This window comes from Coturnix japonica, chromosome 2 (genome assembly GCF_001577835.2).
Source record: "Coturnix japonica isolate 7356 chromosome 2, Coturnix japonica 2.1, whole genome shotgun sequence".
Classification (NCBI taxonomy): domain Eukaryota; kingdom Metazoa; phylum Chordata; class Aves; order Galliformes; family Phasianidae; genus Coturnix; species Coturnix japonica.
This window is the reverse complement of record NC_029517.1, coordinates 119,093,526-119,108,316: the sequence shown is the minus strand read 5'-3', so window position 1 is coordinate 119,108,316 and position 14,791 is coordinate 119,093,526. Positions and strand designations below refer to the sequence as shown.

Here is a 14,791-nt window from a genome sequence, read left to right as displayed (position 1 = left end):
GGCCTGATACCTTAACTGAAGGAGAATTGTCCAGACAGTCCTAGCAAGTAAACCACACCACATGTTGCATGTCTCTCGATTTGATGGAAGAAAATTCCTTTCTGAGTGAAATCTGATAACTAGCTTGATTCTGAGTATGGGGGACATACACAAACCAGACACAAGTGTTGATCTAGTATGCTATTTCCCCTAGTCATGGCCAGACTGATTACTCAGAGGAAGAGTGATAGTTTTCCCTTGTTCTTGGGAACTGTATGTGCCTGCATCTGAGTAATCTTTACAGATTACATATTGAGCTCTGAAGTATGAGACCATGTAAGATTTATAGCTACTGTTCTAACAAGTGTGAATCTATCAAAGGCAGTCCAGGCATTTGTGGTCCTTCATGGGACAGAGAAGTTTACTCACTGACAATAGATAGCAAGAAATGAAGCCCAGTAAGGATTCTGGGGACCTGGTGCTCACACTTCCACAAATTTCAGGGTTTTACATTGGACTGTCTCTGATCTGGTCCTGTGGTCTGAGTGATGCTGCTTGTTGAAGTGTGTTGTACACCTGGAGCATGCAATTCAGTTCAGGTTAATCTGAAGGAAATACAGCTCCAAATCCGATTGCTGTGGAACAAAACTCAGTTTATAGGTGCTTCTTCATAAGCATGCTGCTGACCCAAACTGACAAACATACAATTCCCATATTCTGAAGTGTTTGATTGACATGTATCTTCTGAAGAAAGCCCTGTTAAGACAATGTCTCCAAGCCTTTTCACATTTCATTCTCCCCTTGCCTCCATCCTGCCGGTAACATGTTCCAGTTTGCAAGGTGGATGCATTCAGTTCTATTTTGAAATCATCAGCAAGAGGTACTCTTTCCCCCCCCTGGATATCTCAGAATTACCTTTGTTCAACTGCATTTGTTGGACTGTATTTAGTCTTGAGTTGAGACTGTACCAAGGATGGGTCATTCTGGTGATTTGTTAACCCATGAGCTCTTGTCACTGGAAGACAATACTAGCAAAGATTTTTCATATTCATTGAGTCTTTTGTGGGTTAGCATTGATTTGTTTCCAATGTCAATGTACATTTTGAGATGTGTTTGTGAGTGGGATCTGAAATCAAAATGCTGTGTTCTAAGTTAGATGAAGAAGTGCAGCTTTACCTTGCCAACAGTTTTCTTTCCTTCTACATTCAAAGGGAGTAACAGTTTATTTTGATCCCAAACCATACTTATGTCAGTCTACATATACTGCACACATATGTATATATTTTCAGTCTCTTTATCTTATGTTGCAGCACTTTCTTAAGAACTCAGGTTTTATTTTTTTCCTCCTGAAATTGATGTTAGGTGAATTATTTGCTTGCCACATAGTTGCCTTCTAAACTATTGGGCTTTCCTGTTTTCCAACATTTATTAAAAATAAATAAACAAAAAATAGTGATTGAATAGCAGTGATAGTTGATTATTTCTTCTCTTTGGCAAATGGAATTGAATAGCTTTGTTTAGTAGGAATGGTAAACCTTGGATTAGAGTGTGTTATCACATTGGGTGGATACATCCTGCTCGATTCCAAACATGAGGTGTAACTGTTAGGGTCTTTTTGTTTTCTCTCTGTCTGTTATTTTAAGTGTTATAAATATGGTTTATTATTCTGGCCTTTATTCACTGTCCAGTTTGGGAATTTTGAGGACATAAAGGGGTGGTGTTTAGTTTTTCTTATTACTGTTTTGTTTTGTTTTTTTAATTATTTTTTATTTTTTTAACCCTTTCAGTTTTTTGTCAGTTATCTCATTTTATTTGCTGTTTCTGCCTTATTTTTCCATTCTTTGAGGCTGTGCTTTAATGCTACTTCCACATTATTTGTTTATTTATTGTTAAGAGGAGGAGACTACATGGATAACTATAGCTTGTTATTCATCCAGTAGAATATCCTCATCAGTTCCCAATTTTAACTCCTCCCAATGCCTAATTTTTGTTTTCTGACCATTATGCCAATATGTAATTTAAACTTTATGAATCTAGCCCTTTCAAAGTTCAAAATGTCACATTTCTGGCTTATCCTATATATTACTTGAGCAGTGGAAGCATAACCAGACCAAAACTCACAGATAACATGCTAATTTTTCATCAGCAGTTACCTATTTATTGTCTTAATCTATATATAATGTAATTTTGAATTGCTCCAAAGCAAACCCACTGAAACAGTGCTCTTTAGAAACCAAGCAACGAAAAAAAAAAAAAAAACACCTCTCCAAACCTTAGTAAAGATACTCTAAATTGTTATTTTTAATTCTTAATCAGGCATATCTCATATCAGATTTTTCCAATGCCAAAATTTTCTGGGATGCAGCTTTTCTTTTTGATAGCTAATGACCAAGGAAAAGTTCACCCTGTTCTCTTCAGAGGGCTGAAAGACCACCCGTCCCAACTCTGTTTTTGTGAGTGAGAGCTTTATAGGCATTGGAGTTGCTTCTGTGACTGTGACATTAAAAAGTAATTTTTGGCATTTGAACATATAGCTCTTTCTCCTTAGTCTTGGTAATACAAAATCCATATCTGCATTCAAGTTGTTGTGTTTGGTGTGTTGATAACGAAGCCTGTGTTCTGGTGACCAAGCCACCACAGGGCAGGTGGTTCATCATTGCCGGAGGTCCTCTGCAGTAAGCAATGAGTTGCTACCCGTCCTTCTGCAGTGTCCTTTCTGCCTTTTTCAAAAGAGAAGTATCTCTAAGGGGAAATCTCTGGGTGTTTTGTCCAATGGTAGGTGTCTTGTGTTTTTCTGAACTTCATCTGGTTTGAGCTGAATCATGTTGCTACGTGTAGGCCTTTTCCTTCTGTGAACTTTTTTTTTCTCTTAAGATGGTTCAATTTATATGGAGAAGGTTACTTCTGGCTGTGAAGATAGCTTTTAGGTTCTCTTACTACAGTGCATTTCCAAACTGCTTTGCTTCTGATTCCTTCCTTGATCCTTGTTGGCTGTCTCTGGAACCTCCTATAAGATTAGAATATGTCTGGAAATCCAGAAAACTTTCCTTGTCCCCACGTGCTCTGCTGCCCATTCCTCCTCTCTCAGAACAATGCAGGTCATAGCTCAGGTTATCTCCTCTCTCAAGCAAGAAGTCAAATCTGTGATGTCAGGCACAGGTCATAGGACCACAGGTAAGTAAAGCTTAAGTAGTTTGTGGAAGGTTGCCTCCATCAGGCTTGGACAGTTTACAGTTCTGCTTGAATAAAATTCTACAGAAGCTTTTGCCCTCATAAGGAACTATACAGCATTCCTTCTGTAAAACTTGCAAGATTGTGAATATAGCCTTGCATGTATTTGAATGGCTCCTACACAGGTTATGGTTGAGGCCATTAAAACTTCCAGACTACTCACAAATATCTAAACCTTAGATTTCTTCATTCTTAGTGGGAACGAGTTTCTCTACTTTTCAGTTTAATAATATTAATAAATAAATAGACAAGCAAAAAGCTACATTTGCAGTCTGTCAAACATTTCAGAAATTCAGTGTTTATAAAACACTCATCATCGTGTTCATTGCTAAATAAACTGGAGAAACAAGGCTTGTTCTTCACTATTGCAAATTTACAATCCACGGTCAATATTTATTTGTTTGGCATTCCCTTTATGTGCCAGTTCCTGTTGCACAATAAAAATCTGATAGTAAACAATAGTTGAGCATGTGGTCATTAGTTTAGTATGCCTAATCTAACAGTGAAATAGCCATACAATCTTCGCATTTTTAAATTTCTACTGGAACTGCTACATACCTTATCCAGCTTCAGAGTCCAGATTTGATATATATCTCATATAAATATTGATTGAATTTGATCTTCCAGGAAAAGAAGTGCTTGAGCTCTTTCTCTCTGTTTTTTCTTTCCTCTCTCTGTTCCTCAAACTTTTCTACCTTTTTAGGAATTGGTCAGTAAAAATGTGAAATGAGAAAGTGAAATGTCATGCATCTACATAAGGTTGGATTATATGTCACTGTACTTTCTGTGTTAAGCTGAGTGTTCTGGATCTTCACCTCTTTAGCTTTAATGCTTCCAATAATGTTTTGTCTTCAGCGGTTTGGGTGGATCTGGATTTGGAGCTGTGTTTTTGTTGGAGTGCCTCTATTTTGGATCCCTGCAGCTTTCAGTGCTTAGAAAAGTTATAACTTACAATAGAGGACAAAGTAAACACACCATCAAAGAGGAAAAACTTAAATCTCTGTTTATTCACCTGTGTGCTAGAGATGAATCTTATTCACAGCAACTAGTTGAAATATTCTAGATATTAAAAGGCTTGGCCAAAAATGAATTTATTTTAATGCCTGTGACTATGTTCCAATAGAATTTGTGTACCAGATGTCGGTTTGCAGAAACAGTATGCTAGATGAAGTTTGAATGTAGTGTCAAATAACAGCTCAGAATATATAGATGGGGAAAATGCATTCCTAGACAATTTTGTAATTAAGAAATAGACCGTGGTAGCCTGTGCATTTCTAGATGGGTATAGCATGGAAATTTTAAATATAAAGACTAGTGAGCAAGTGGTTTTCAAGACTTGACAGGTAGAGTTAGGCCGTGTGATCTCCCCCTGATGTTACCTACTCACCAGCATGGCATTGTGAGAAAAGCAAATTAGTGTTTATTGGTTTATCTTTGTGATTTCTGCTTTAACAATAAAAACAAAAATTTGGCCCAAGGTATAGTAAGTCACTGGAAGAAATAAAACTATTTATTTGTTTTAGCAGTAGAACTGCCTTTGTTTGAGAGTATATTCTTGCTTCCAAATGCAGTTTATTTTCAATGGAAGGCAAGTCAACTTAGCATTCAAAATAAACAGTCTCACCTATGTATGAGTCCTTGAAGATGCCCCTGAGCCTTGCCATAGATGAGATAGAATCATCATAGAATAATAGAGTGGCCTGGGTTGAAAAGAACCTCAAAGATCATATAGCTTCAATCTCCCTGCTATGTGCAGTGTTGCCAACAACCAGACCAGGCTGCCCAGAGCCACATCCAGCCTGGCCTTGAATGCCTCTAGGGATGGGGCATCCATGACTTTCCTGGGCAACCCATTCCAGTGTGTCACAACCCTCTGTGTGAAGAAATTTCTCCTAATATCCAACCTAAATCTCGCCTGTCTCAGTTTAAAACCATTCCCTCTTGAAAGTGGGCATTTTAGCTTAGGAATGTGATTTTTTAAAAATTAAAATACAAATTTTAAAAGCCAGACTAGGAGCATGTATGAATTGATTTAGAGTTCCCTGTTGTCTCTGTAGGAGTTTTAGATAGGCTCTGTGCAGGTGCAGGCTGTGGCTGACCAAAGTTGCCTGGCTGAGACAGAGGAACTGTGAATATCCCATCCTTGGAAGTGTTCAGCGCCAGATTGGAATGGGCTTTGGATGTAGTGGGAGGTGTCCCTGCCTATAGCAGGAGGGTTGGTCAAGATGATCTTTGAGGTCCATTTCAACTCAAACCATTCTATGGTTTTGTGAGTGTTGATTTACTAAGATTTACACCAAAGTCATTGAAATGAAATGTCACCCCACAGTTTATCTTCAGTGGAAGATTGTCGCTCTAGGGAATATGGGGGTTTTCCGTATGGTAGATAACTGGGAAGAAAATGATTCCATGTGTATAAGGATCAGATCGCTGGGTGATCTCCAGAATAATTGCAGAATGCATTGGGGAACAAAATGGCTGCTTCCTACACAGAGCAGTGTGGTACTTGGGAAGCAGCATCTTTGTGGTAAACAAATAAACAAGAAAAAGCAACAAAACAAACAAGCAAACAACCCCCCCCAAACTCAATCCTTCCATAATACATAAATGTTTCAAGTGAGTAGTATCTAGGAATAGTAGAAAAGTAGTATCACTTCTGTATTTGGCACTGGTACAATCACTTTTCCATTGCTGTGTTCTTTTTTGGTGTCTCTAAGCCTGTTGATAAAGTGGTAAGGGATTGATCAAAGGACTGGATACTTTGCCTTGCGGTGAGACATTCTGGAATCTTGCTCTGTTTATCTTATCCATGAGAAGGCTAAGAGTTGACCTGATCAGAGTGTCTGCATTGGGGAAAAAAACACTGAAAAACTGTTAACAATCTGGCAGACAAAGATATAAAAAGGTCCAGTGGTTGCTATTTGAAGTTCAGAATTCCATTGCAGGTTTTCAACAGTGAGAATGATTAGCCTCTATGATATCTTAACAAAGGTTGTGGTGGTTTCCTTACCACCGACAATTTTAAAATAAGACTGAATGGTTTCTTAAATGGTACGTTTCAGTAAAGCACAAGTTCTCTGGCTTTCTTGTACAGGGCTTTGGAGTAATTGATCACAAAAATACCCCTTGACCTTGAATATCTTAATTCTTTTAAATTAAGACAATAGCTAGAGTCAAGCTCGTCATTTTTGTTTTGTTTTTCATCCAAAATTTGTGTTTACATAACTCAAGTGAAAAATACACCATTTTCTTGGCCATCTCCTTTTCGTAGCCCATTAGATTATTTTCAACTATATGACTTTGCAGTCTCATAGAATTAGTACATAGGTATGCTATATAGTGTTGATGCATCTGTATGGCTGTATTCATTCTTCAATTCTCAGGTACCCTGAACTCATATGCCAAGCAGGAATGTAGTTTATTTTCTTGAACTTTAGAGAGAAGTATGGGATAACTTTATAGCATTAATTGAATTTCAGGTTATGAAATCTATTCTTTCTGCAATAAGTGCAGCTTACAGAGATCTTTTAGTTGATTCTCTCCTCCAAGTTCCATCTGTGTACCTCATGTTTTGCTTTCAGTGATAAGTGTCTCAGAGACATTCTTGCTAGATCTGAGCTAAAAATCCAATTACCAGAATTTTGTGTAGCTGCAATCACAGTCATTAATCTGACCAGTGTACAGATAATCCCAGTTTCTGAATTGAGAGAACTTAAGTGAACGGGCAATGAGCAGTAAGTATTGTAATGAGCATGGTGTCCAATTCTTGAAAGAAATTATTTTAGGGTGATGTTATTTTCTACTGCTTGTTTTTTTCTGCCAGGGCTGCTTCTATTTCCAGTTGATTTTGGACACATTTATCCAGCTGTATAAAAATACCATGTTCTTGGGGTGAAGTGAACACAAGATTCTGAAGAGACTTGTAACTACTTGCAAGTGAATATACAAGAAAGAAACAAATTGGTAGCAGTTATTGTGGTATGGGCTGCAAGACATTAAAATCCATAGGAAATTAAATGCTGCTAGCTCTTTTGCTCGCAGAACAACTTGTCTTATTGCGGGGAACAGGCTAGACTCATTTTGCACTATTGGTTCTCTTGTGATTTCAAATAGTCATAACAGTTCACTTTAAGCCATATTGCTGAAGTGGTTTTAATATTTTTGATCCAGACAAGAGTTAAAGTAATTAGCTGACATTTGATTTTACTTGATATGGATCCAAACCATGAAACTTTGAACACCCCTAGAGTTCAGAAGTGTTTCATTCAGTGTTTGGGTATTAGTCTGTGTTCTCAAGTAACCTTTTCTAACTTGGCGTATTTTATCCCAGTTTTAAAATAATAATAAAAAACCCAACTACGTAGGGAATTAAGTCTGTAAATGATTTTTATTTAAATACAGAGATGCCCTAGAAATGTAGCTATAGAAGCAGCAAGCTGAAGGAATAGAAAGAATACTGTCTGTGTAAAGGTGTGTGTTTGTGTTTACATGCAGCTTTCACACCTGGATACATATCTGTGTGGCTGTTCAAAACGTTACTCCTGCTGCAAGGAGCTTACAATGTTAACAGACAGCCAGGGCAATCATGTGCTTTGAGACCCAGAGGATGGTGCTAACTTAGAGCATGTGTGCATTTTTGGTTTTATGATGTGATGACAGCAGCATTCTGACACTGGTTAGCATTTGTGGGCCTTGTGGAAGGAGTGAGTTTTCATGAGGGATTTGGATGGAGAAAACCTGCCTGCTTGGCACACAGAGTCGAGGAGGGTGTTCCAGGCAGAGTTGAAATAGGGATGTGAGAACTGAGAGAGTAGTGTGATGTTTTACATTGTATATGACGCAACTGGTAACGTGGAATGTGGCTGAATGTGTTTTGTAAGCTTGTTATTTTTTTCTTGCCATCTAATACAGAAGGGGAAAAACATGTTGTTACTAAGAAACTCAAAAGGAAGCATATAGATGTTCCTGGTGAATGTAGATACGTTCACTTCCTCTTCCAGTTATCTGAGAATTGAGAAAGCTATATGCCATAAGATGTATTTGTTGTGTTGAGAGATGAGATGGAAAAAGAAGGCTTCCCAAGGGGGTGGGGGACTTGTAGAACTTGGTTATAGCTTGTGTGTAACGGGGTGAAGAGCTAAAGTTAAGTTGATATCTTCAAGATGGTATGCTTTTGTGATTCTGAAAACAGTGCTGGAATACTTGATTTGTTGAAGTATGTGTTCAGTATCCAAGTAATTTAGCAGCAGAGCATATCACGATTTTTCCTGCTCTGGGACAATTCTAACTGAAAGAAAGGTTGCAGAAGTTGTTTGCCTGCTTCCTATGAAGTTCTGCTAAGAATATGACTGGTGGCTTTGTAGAAGAAAGGCAGTTCTGTGACATGCCTCACAGTAATTTACTGTATACAAAATACTTGCAAACTGTTCAGTTGCCTGAATTAGCAGTCAGAAATTTCAGATTCTTTCATAAAGTTTACTCTGTACATACAGATAATACAAATACAAATAATGCCCTGTCCATATATTATTTTCCCTTACCATTGTATAGCCTCTCATTGACTTTATTGCCTACTGTAGTGAAAAAAAGTGAGAAAAATACCTGATGCATTTTCAGGTTTTTATTGTAACATAGTAAATAGGAGAGTGAGGGGGAAAATCATCATAGTGTGACCATCATGACCTCCATGTTATCTGAAATCAGTGTTTAATCATCAGTTGTTTAAGTAGCAATACACGTACTTCGTCTGTAACACCTCTCATGAAGATTTCAAAGCAGTTTAAAAGTTTTAATGCTGCACCTCGCAACAGTGTTCTGAGAAGAAAAAACACAGTGGAAAAATAACAAATTTGTTTAGGTTGTTCATGAGATAAAGAAGGCCAGCTGATATATGATAGTTCGGGGAACCTATACACAAGTTAAGATTTTGAGATAAATATACGCTACTTACATATTCATTCATATATTCTGTGTTATGTGAGGCTGTGAAAGATTTACCCATCATCTCCTGAGCAAGACTAATGTAAAATAACTGAAGACTATTTTATGCTGTTAGCTCCATGACATGTGAGAGTCTGTTGGGATAGAGCTATGGCTGAAATCCAGGGAGGTCAGCATAATTAAATTTTTCTTGTCAATTGAAGGGTTGAGGGAAAAAAATGAAAAACCAAAATCTTAACAGAAATAGGGAAAAAGAGTAACACATGTGCAATCATAGATAAAGGAAAGTTGGACAGTGGAGTCATTGGAGGCATGTTCTGTAGCCATGATGTCAAAATCTGATGAAATTCAATGAGGGTAGATCCATGACCTACATGGATCCTACAAGCTTATCTGCTCCGATGTCATCTGTGCTCCTTAGGCCACACTATTGAGAACTGCAGCCTTTAGCTTTATCCCTCCTGTTGTGCTGTGTTCCTTCACCTTGGGTGGTTGAACTGAGTCATAATCATACATAAGTTTCTCTGTGTTCAAAGCCTCTGCAATAATGTGAGGATTTTACTGTGTGACTGGATAGTGTTTTTTATGAAAACTGTTAATGTTGTGTGGTGTGACTGTACAGGGTGCTGCTCATGAAAGTCATAGCTCTAGTGTAAAGGGTGGGTCCTGCTCACATCTGCCAGAAAAGGGTGTGAGGGCTGTGGGACAGAGCTGGGCAGTCTTCCCACTGCTTACCTGGAGGATTCTCCAGGGCAGACTGTCACCGGAGGCATGATTGGGTTATGTTGTGGAAGGAGCTAGTTCATTCCAGAAGAGAGCATAGCGCCGGAGCAAAGTTGCACAGGTAGATGGGTGAAGTTGAAGCTGCCTTGTTTTATACCAATATTGTGCAGGTGCTCCAGAGGCACAAAGAGGAAAAAATATTTGAGGTAGAAACATCATTCTGGATATGAGATCCTGACTCCCACTGTTTCAAACCCCAGAAAGATATCCGAGTGGTGGTGAATAACTGGAAGCATGCTGTAACTTTACTTTTGTTTTAGTCCATTTTATTATTTTTCTTAAAGCACAGGGTTCTGTGAGGAACCTTGAATGAGTTTGAGTTACAGATTTGTTAAGGGTGAGATTCAAGGAAACTTAAAGAGGAATTGGAGGTCTTATCATGTGTTAAGCAACAATTGCTTTGGCATACACAGTCCTATGTTTGATCTGGTTACAGAAAAGCAGTCTCTGTGACAGTGAGAGGAGGGATACACTCAGGACGAGCTCATCACCTGTTTCCTTCTTGTACATCTTCAAAGAATTACAGTATTTGCAAGATGAACCATAGAAGTTGTGTCAGAGAGAGTGGAGAGTGGGTGCAACAGGATGTATGCACAGGTTCAGGGATTTAAGGCAGTTGGTCTTGTAGGATGTGTCTTTGCCGTGGGTGCATGGGTGTGAGAATTTAGTAGTATGTATACCAGAGAGGATAAGGATGCTATTCCTATCAAGAGAACCTCAGTATGCGAGCCTGGCCTCAGGGAACTCCACACTCATGTGTTCCACTGGCTGAGCAGCTTCCCACCACTCACTTGGCTACTTGTCCTGTCCGCCACCCACCCGGAGTGTTCTGCACTGGATAAGAGTTGAACGCTGCCATACTGAGTTGGGAGAGACGTAGGGTAGTGGGGGGAGGGAGCAGCCACAGAACGAGAATGTGGTGTGCAGATGTGTGAAGGTGAGGGTAAAGCTTATCAGCTACTGGTTCCAGAGGGTGGTGGGCTTTTTCCTTTCTTCTTTTCCCAGCTCAGCTGGTGAAGTCAGCTTTTATACATCCATGTAAGATAAAATTATTGGAGTACTATGTTAGGACATAGATACTATGAGATACTTTAAAATACAGCAATTAAACATAGTCTTTGCTCTTTGGGCCAGCTGCTGTCAGAATGACCTCTATTCAAAAGCTCTTGACACCTCAAAGACTTTTCCCTTTTCAGGCATAGTGCATAATGGTTCTCTTTTGTTTCTATTAAACTAGATATAAGCTGGCAGACTTCTGTGAAATCCCGTGGCCAATTTAATATCTAAGAAAGACCTATTAAGTTATTCTGGTTTCAGGAACATCTTGAGCCTTCATTCCTCTGCTAACCTGCTGTGCTGACTCAGCACCTGAGAAGGAGCTGACTGTGTGCAGTGCAGCCTGATGCTGGAGGAAGGCAGAACATTAAAGGCTCATAAGGGCAGAGAAAGATACAGCCATAGTTTGTTGCACTATCACTCAAGTCATGAAAAAGAGAGTACATTTAGTTGAAAACATAACAGCTAGTGAATCCACAAAGGCATTCAAGGCTAGATCCGACTCTGGGCAGCCTAGTCTGGTGGTTGGTGACCCTGCACATAGCAGAGGGATTGAAACTAGATGATGATTGTGGTCCTTTTCAACCCAGGACATTCTGTGATTCTACAATTCTATGACCTAAAATGGTGATCAGATGCAAATGCCTTTCTTCTGAGATGTCTGTGCATGTTGTTTTCAGTTCATTCTGGGTAGAGTCTCATAGAAAATAAATGTACAGATTCTCTATCTTTTTGGAAATAATGGTCTTTATATTTATTACAAAGACCTAGAAGTGACTGTAAGAAGGCACTACAGTAATACCTGAAAGATGTGTGTGTAATGGGTGTTGTACCCATTCTGTAGTTTGCTACACTTAATATTGCTGTGTTCACAAGTCAGAAGTTGCATCTGTGTTGACACTGGAAATGCTATTCCAGGTGTATAGATGAAGTTGCCAGTATCTTACATCTGTTTTGTACTTACATGCTCAGCTTCAAATTAGAATTGAGCATACAAGTTTTATTTATGTTTTGCTTGTGAAGTTTATGTACCTTGGTCGTCACTTGTTTGTACCTTTATTTAAAATGCATCAAGGTCATTAAGTTGCTGTACATACTAGTTAAAAATACAGAGTTTACTTTTCTTTTTATCCACTTCCCAGTGCAGATGCTTGACAATGAGTACACTTGCAGAGCCTTCTTTTTGAAACTACTTGTAATCATGAGGTAGAGAACACTTTACAGGAAAGAGGACTTACAGCCAAAATAATTTCCAAATGACCCTAAAGTGTAATTTATCCTCTTATTTTGCAGCTAGCTATGGATCAAATCCAATTTGCAAAGGCTGTTTATCTTGTTCAAAAGATAATGGATGTATCAGATGCCAGCACAAGTTATTCTTCTTCCTACGAAGAGAAGGAATGAGACAGTATGGTGAATGCCTGCATTCCTGCCCATCAGGGTACTATGGACTCCGAACGCCAGATATGAACAGATGTTCAAGTGAGTTGCGTGGGTTTTTTGTTTGTTTTGTTGATGTTTTTGAAAGCTTATATGCAGTTTTTATTGGGAAACCATAATTCACACTCTGTTTTTTGAGGCGATATGTTTTGGAACATAATATTTTTATAGAAGTCATGGTCTTCATAAAAACTTATTTGCTAATGTCTAAGCTCACGCTTTAGATCTGTTGTGTTCAGCAGGCTAAATAGTTGTTGTGTTAACCAAGCTGTTGTTGTTATTGCTGCTTTTATTTTAATTAAAAGGGAGGTAGGAAAGAGTTATGATTTAAGCAACTATTTTTGGTTTTAAAAAAATAATTCCCATTATATGAAAATAAGGAAAAATTAAGCATATAATTAACAATGCTTCACATAGCTACAAGCCCAGTATATGCACTGGGATATGAGTGGGCTTCTCATCATGCTTTTTGTTCCGACTTGATTTTTGGGTGACCAGACACCTCACACCATACATGTTTTAATATGTAAGTGTTGCTGTTTTAATAAAACAGATGTACTATTAAGAACAAACAAACAACCTTTCACTGTTAGTGCTGCATTTTATTTGGAAATTTACAACCTGCTAATGTGCAACAAGATTCCTTGTTTGCATGTTTGTGCCTAGCAGTATGGCTGTTAAGACCTACGAGTGCTCTGGTATATCTGCATGTTATTTTACCGCTATCTGGCAGTTGTGCCTATTTGTATCGATTTTTCCATATGCTCATATGTGGACGATTACCCATATGGACTACTAATCATTGCTACCACCCCTAATTCATATTTTTTTCATGTGTTGTAGTCTGACCAGAATTAGGTCACCAAACTGAAGAACCTGAAGTGAGAAACAGCTTCTCTTTGCTTCCTGAAATAATCAGACGTTCGTTAAATGTAGGGAACTCTCCCATGGGTCCTGCAGCATGTCACAGGGATGCACTGTGTTCTGAGGAAGTGGGTGCTGTCCTTCAGACTACACATAATCTTGACAGGCCTATGAGGTCATTCTGTGGCACTTTTGGCTGGAATATGAGCATTAACTGCAGTGCTCTGGCCACGTTCCAGCCGGCGTAATGACATCTCGCCTGTTTCTCCCCATTCTCTCTGTGGGTGCAGTGGATATGGTATTCTTCACTTTGTGATAGGTAATGCTGTTGAGCACTGCCTAATCTGTACCAGGTGGCTAGGTTTTGATGAAGAAGTCAGTGAGAGCAGAATAGCATTTATGCATCCCTTCTGTAAAACAATTTAGGAGCTTGGCCTTAATTTTCATAGCGTGGTTGTGAATTCAGCAACTTGTCTGCTTTCAGCCTTTCGAAAGTGGGTTGTAAAAGCTTGGCAACATGAACATGTTTTTGAATATTGTTACAGTTTTGGGAAATAGATGAATGTATTTATCTCCCAAAACCCAAAAGCTTGCAAGAGGTGCACTGTGAATTCAATACCACTTATTCTACATTTTTACCACTTACAGAAAGTGGCTTTTTTTCCCTGAATTACAGGATTGGTTTTGAAAAGCACAAATGTGAGGCTGTGTCCAATCTATATTGGCATGTGTTGAGTGCTGGATATTTAACTCACCCTCATGCTTTTGACAGTCTCTCCCTCTGAGAATAATAATTACACAGTTGCATTTACAGACCAGTGCTGGTTCCCCTCCAATGATTTTTGAGCTGTGTATTTTTATTTTGGTGTGATCGCCAACTGGTGTATTTATAAATTATATCTGCGTTTTTGCTCTTGGTTTGGTGATCTTGCATGGTACGCATGTTGCATTGTGGACATGGACATTTTGTGGATTCAAGCTGAGATAAAATAAACATTCCTGAAAAATAGAATAGGTTTCTTCCTACTTGATGTCAGATACTTTTAGTTACAGCTTGTTACAGACTGTTGCTCAGATAGTATTATCTCAGCTAAAAATAATAAAAATTCTGGCTCAGTTAAAATCTGTCTGGGAGTTACAGGGCTTGAATTACTTAGGTTGAAATGATTTCTGCCCTATTAATGCCTTTACAGGCACAAAAGCTGTTTAATGTTTTATTACTGGAACAGTTGCCCGTTTCTGTTCAAGAAGCTATAGAACGTATTTTTATGGAAAATGTTGACATGATTTTGAAAGCCAAACATAGTTGGTGCCAAACGTAACACAATAAATACTACAGCCAAGTGCAACAGCTTCAAAATTATGGAAATTTTGAATTTCAAGGCTGATTTTCTTTTCTACATGTAAGCAGTATGTGTCTCTTGAATTTGCTGAATGGTTCTAGACTGTTTTTCTAGTAACAGTGAATCATGTACTTTCTAAACTGCTTTTCCCTAGA

At 38.5% G+C, this 14,791-nt stretch overlaps 1 protein-coding gene across 2 annotated transcripts in view; it reads left to right on the top strand.

Annotated features, from left to right (window-relative positions):
- RSPO2 (R-spondin 2) overlaps positions 1 to 14,791 on the top strand; it is a 92,932-nt gene that overhangs the window by 35,653 nt on the left and 42,488 nt on the right. For both annotated transcript variants that reach the window (XM_032442879.1, XM_015856160.2), the window contains exon 2: positions 12,283 to 12,471. In XM_032442879.1, the coding sequence (XP_032298770.1) occupies positions 12,283 to 12,471 (189 nt within the window). The remainder of the gene's footprint in view (positions 1 to 12,282; positions 12,472 to 14,791) is intronic.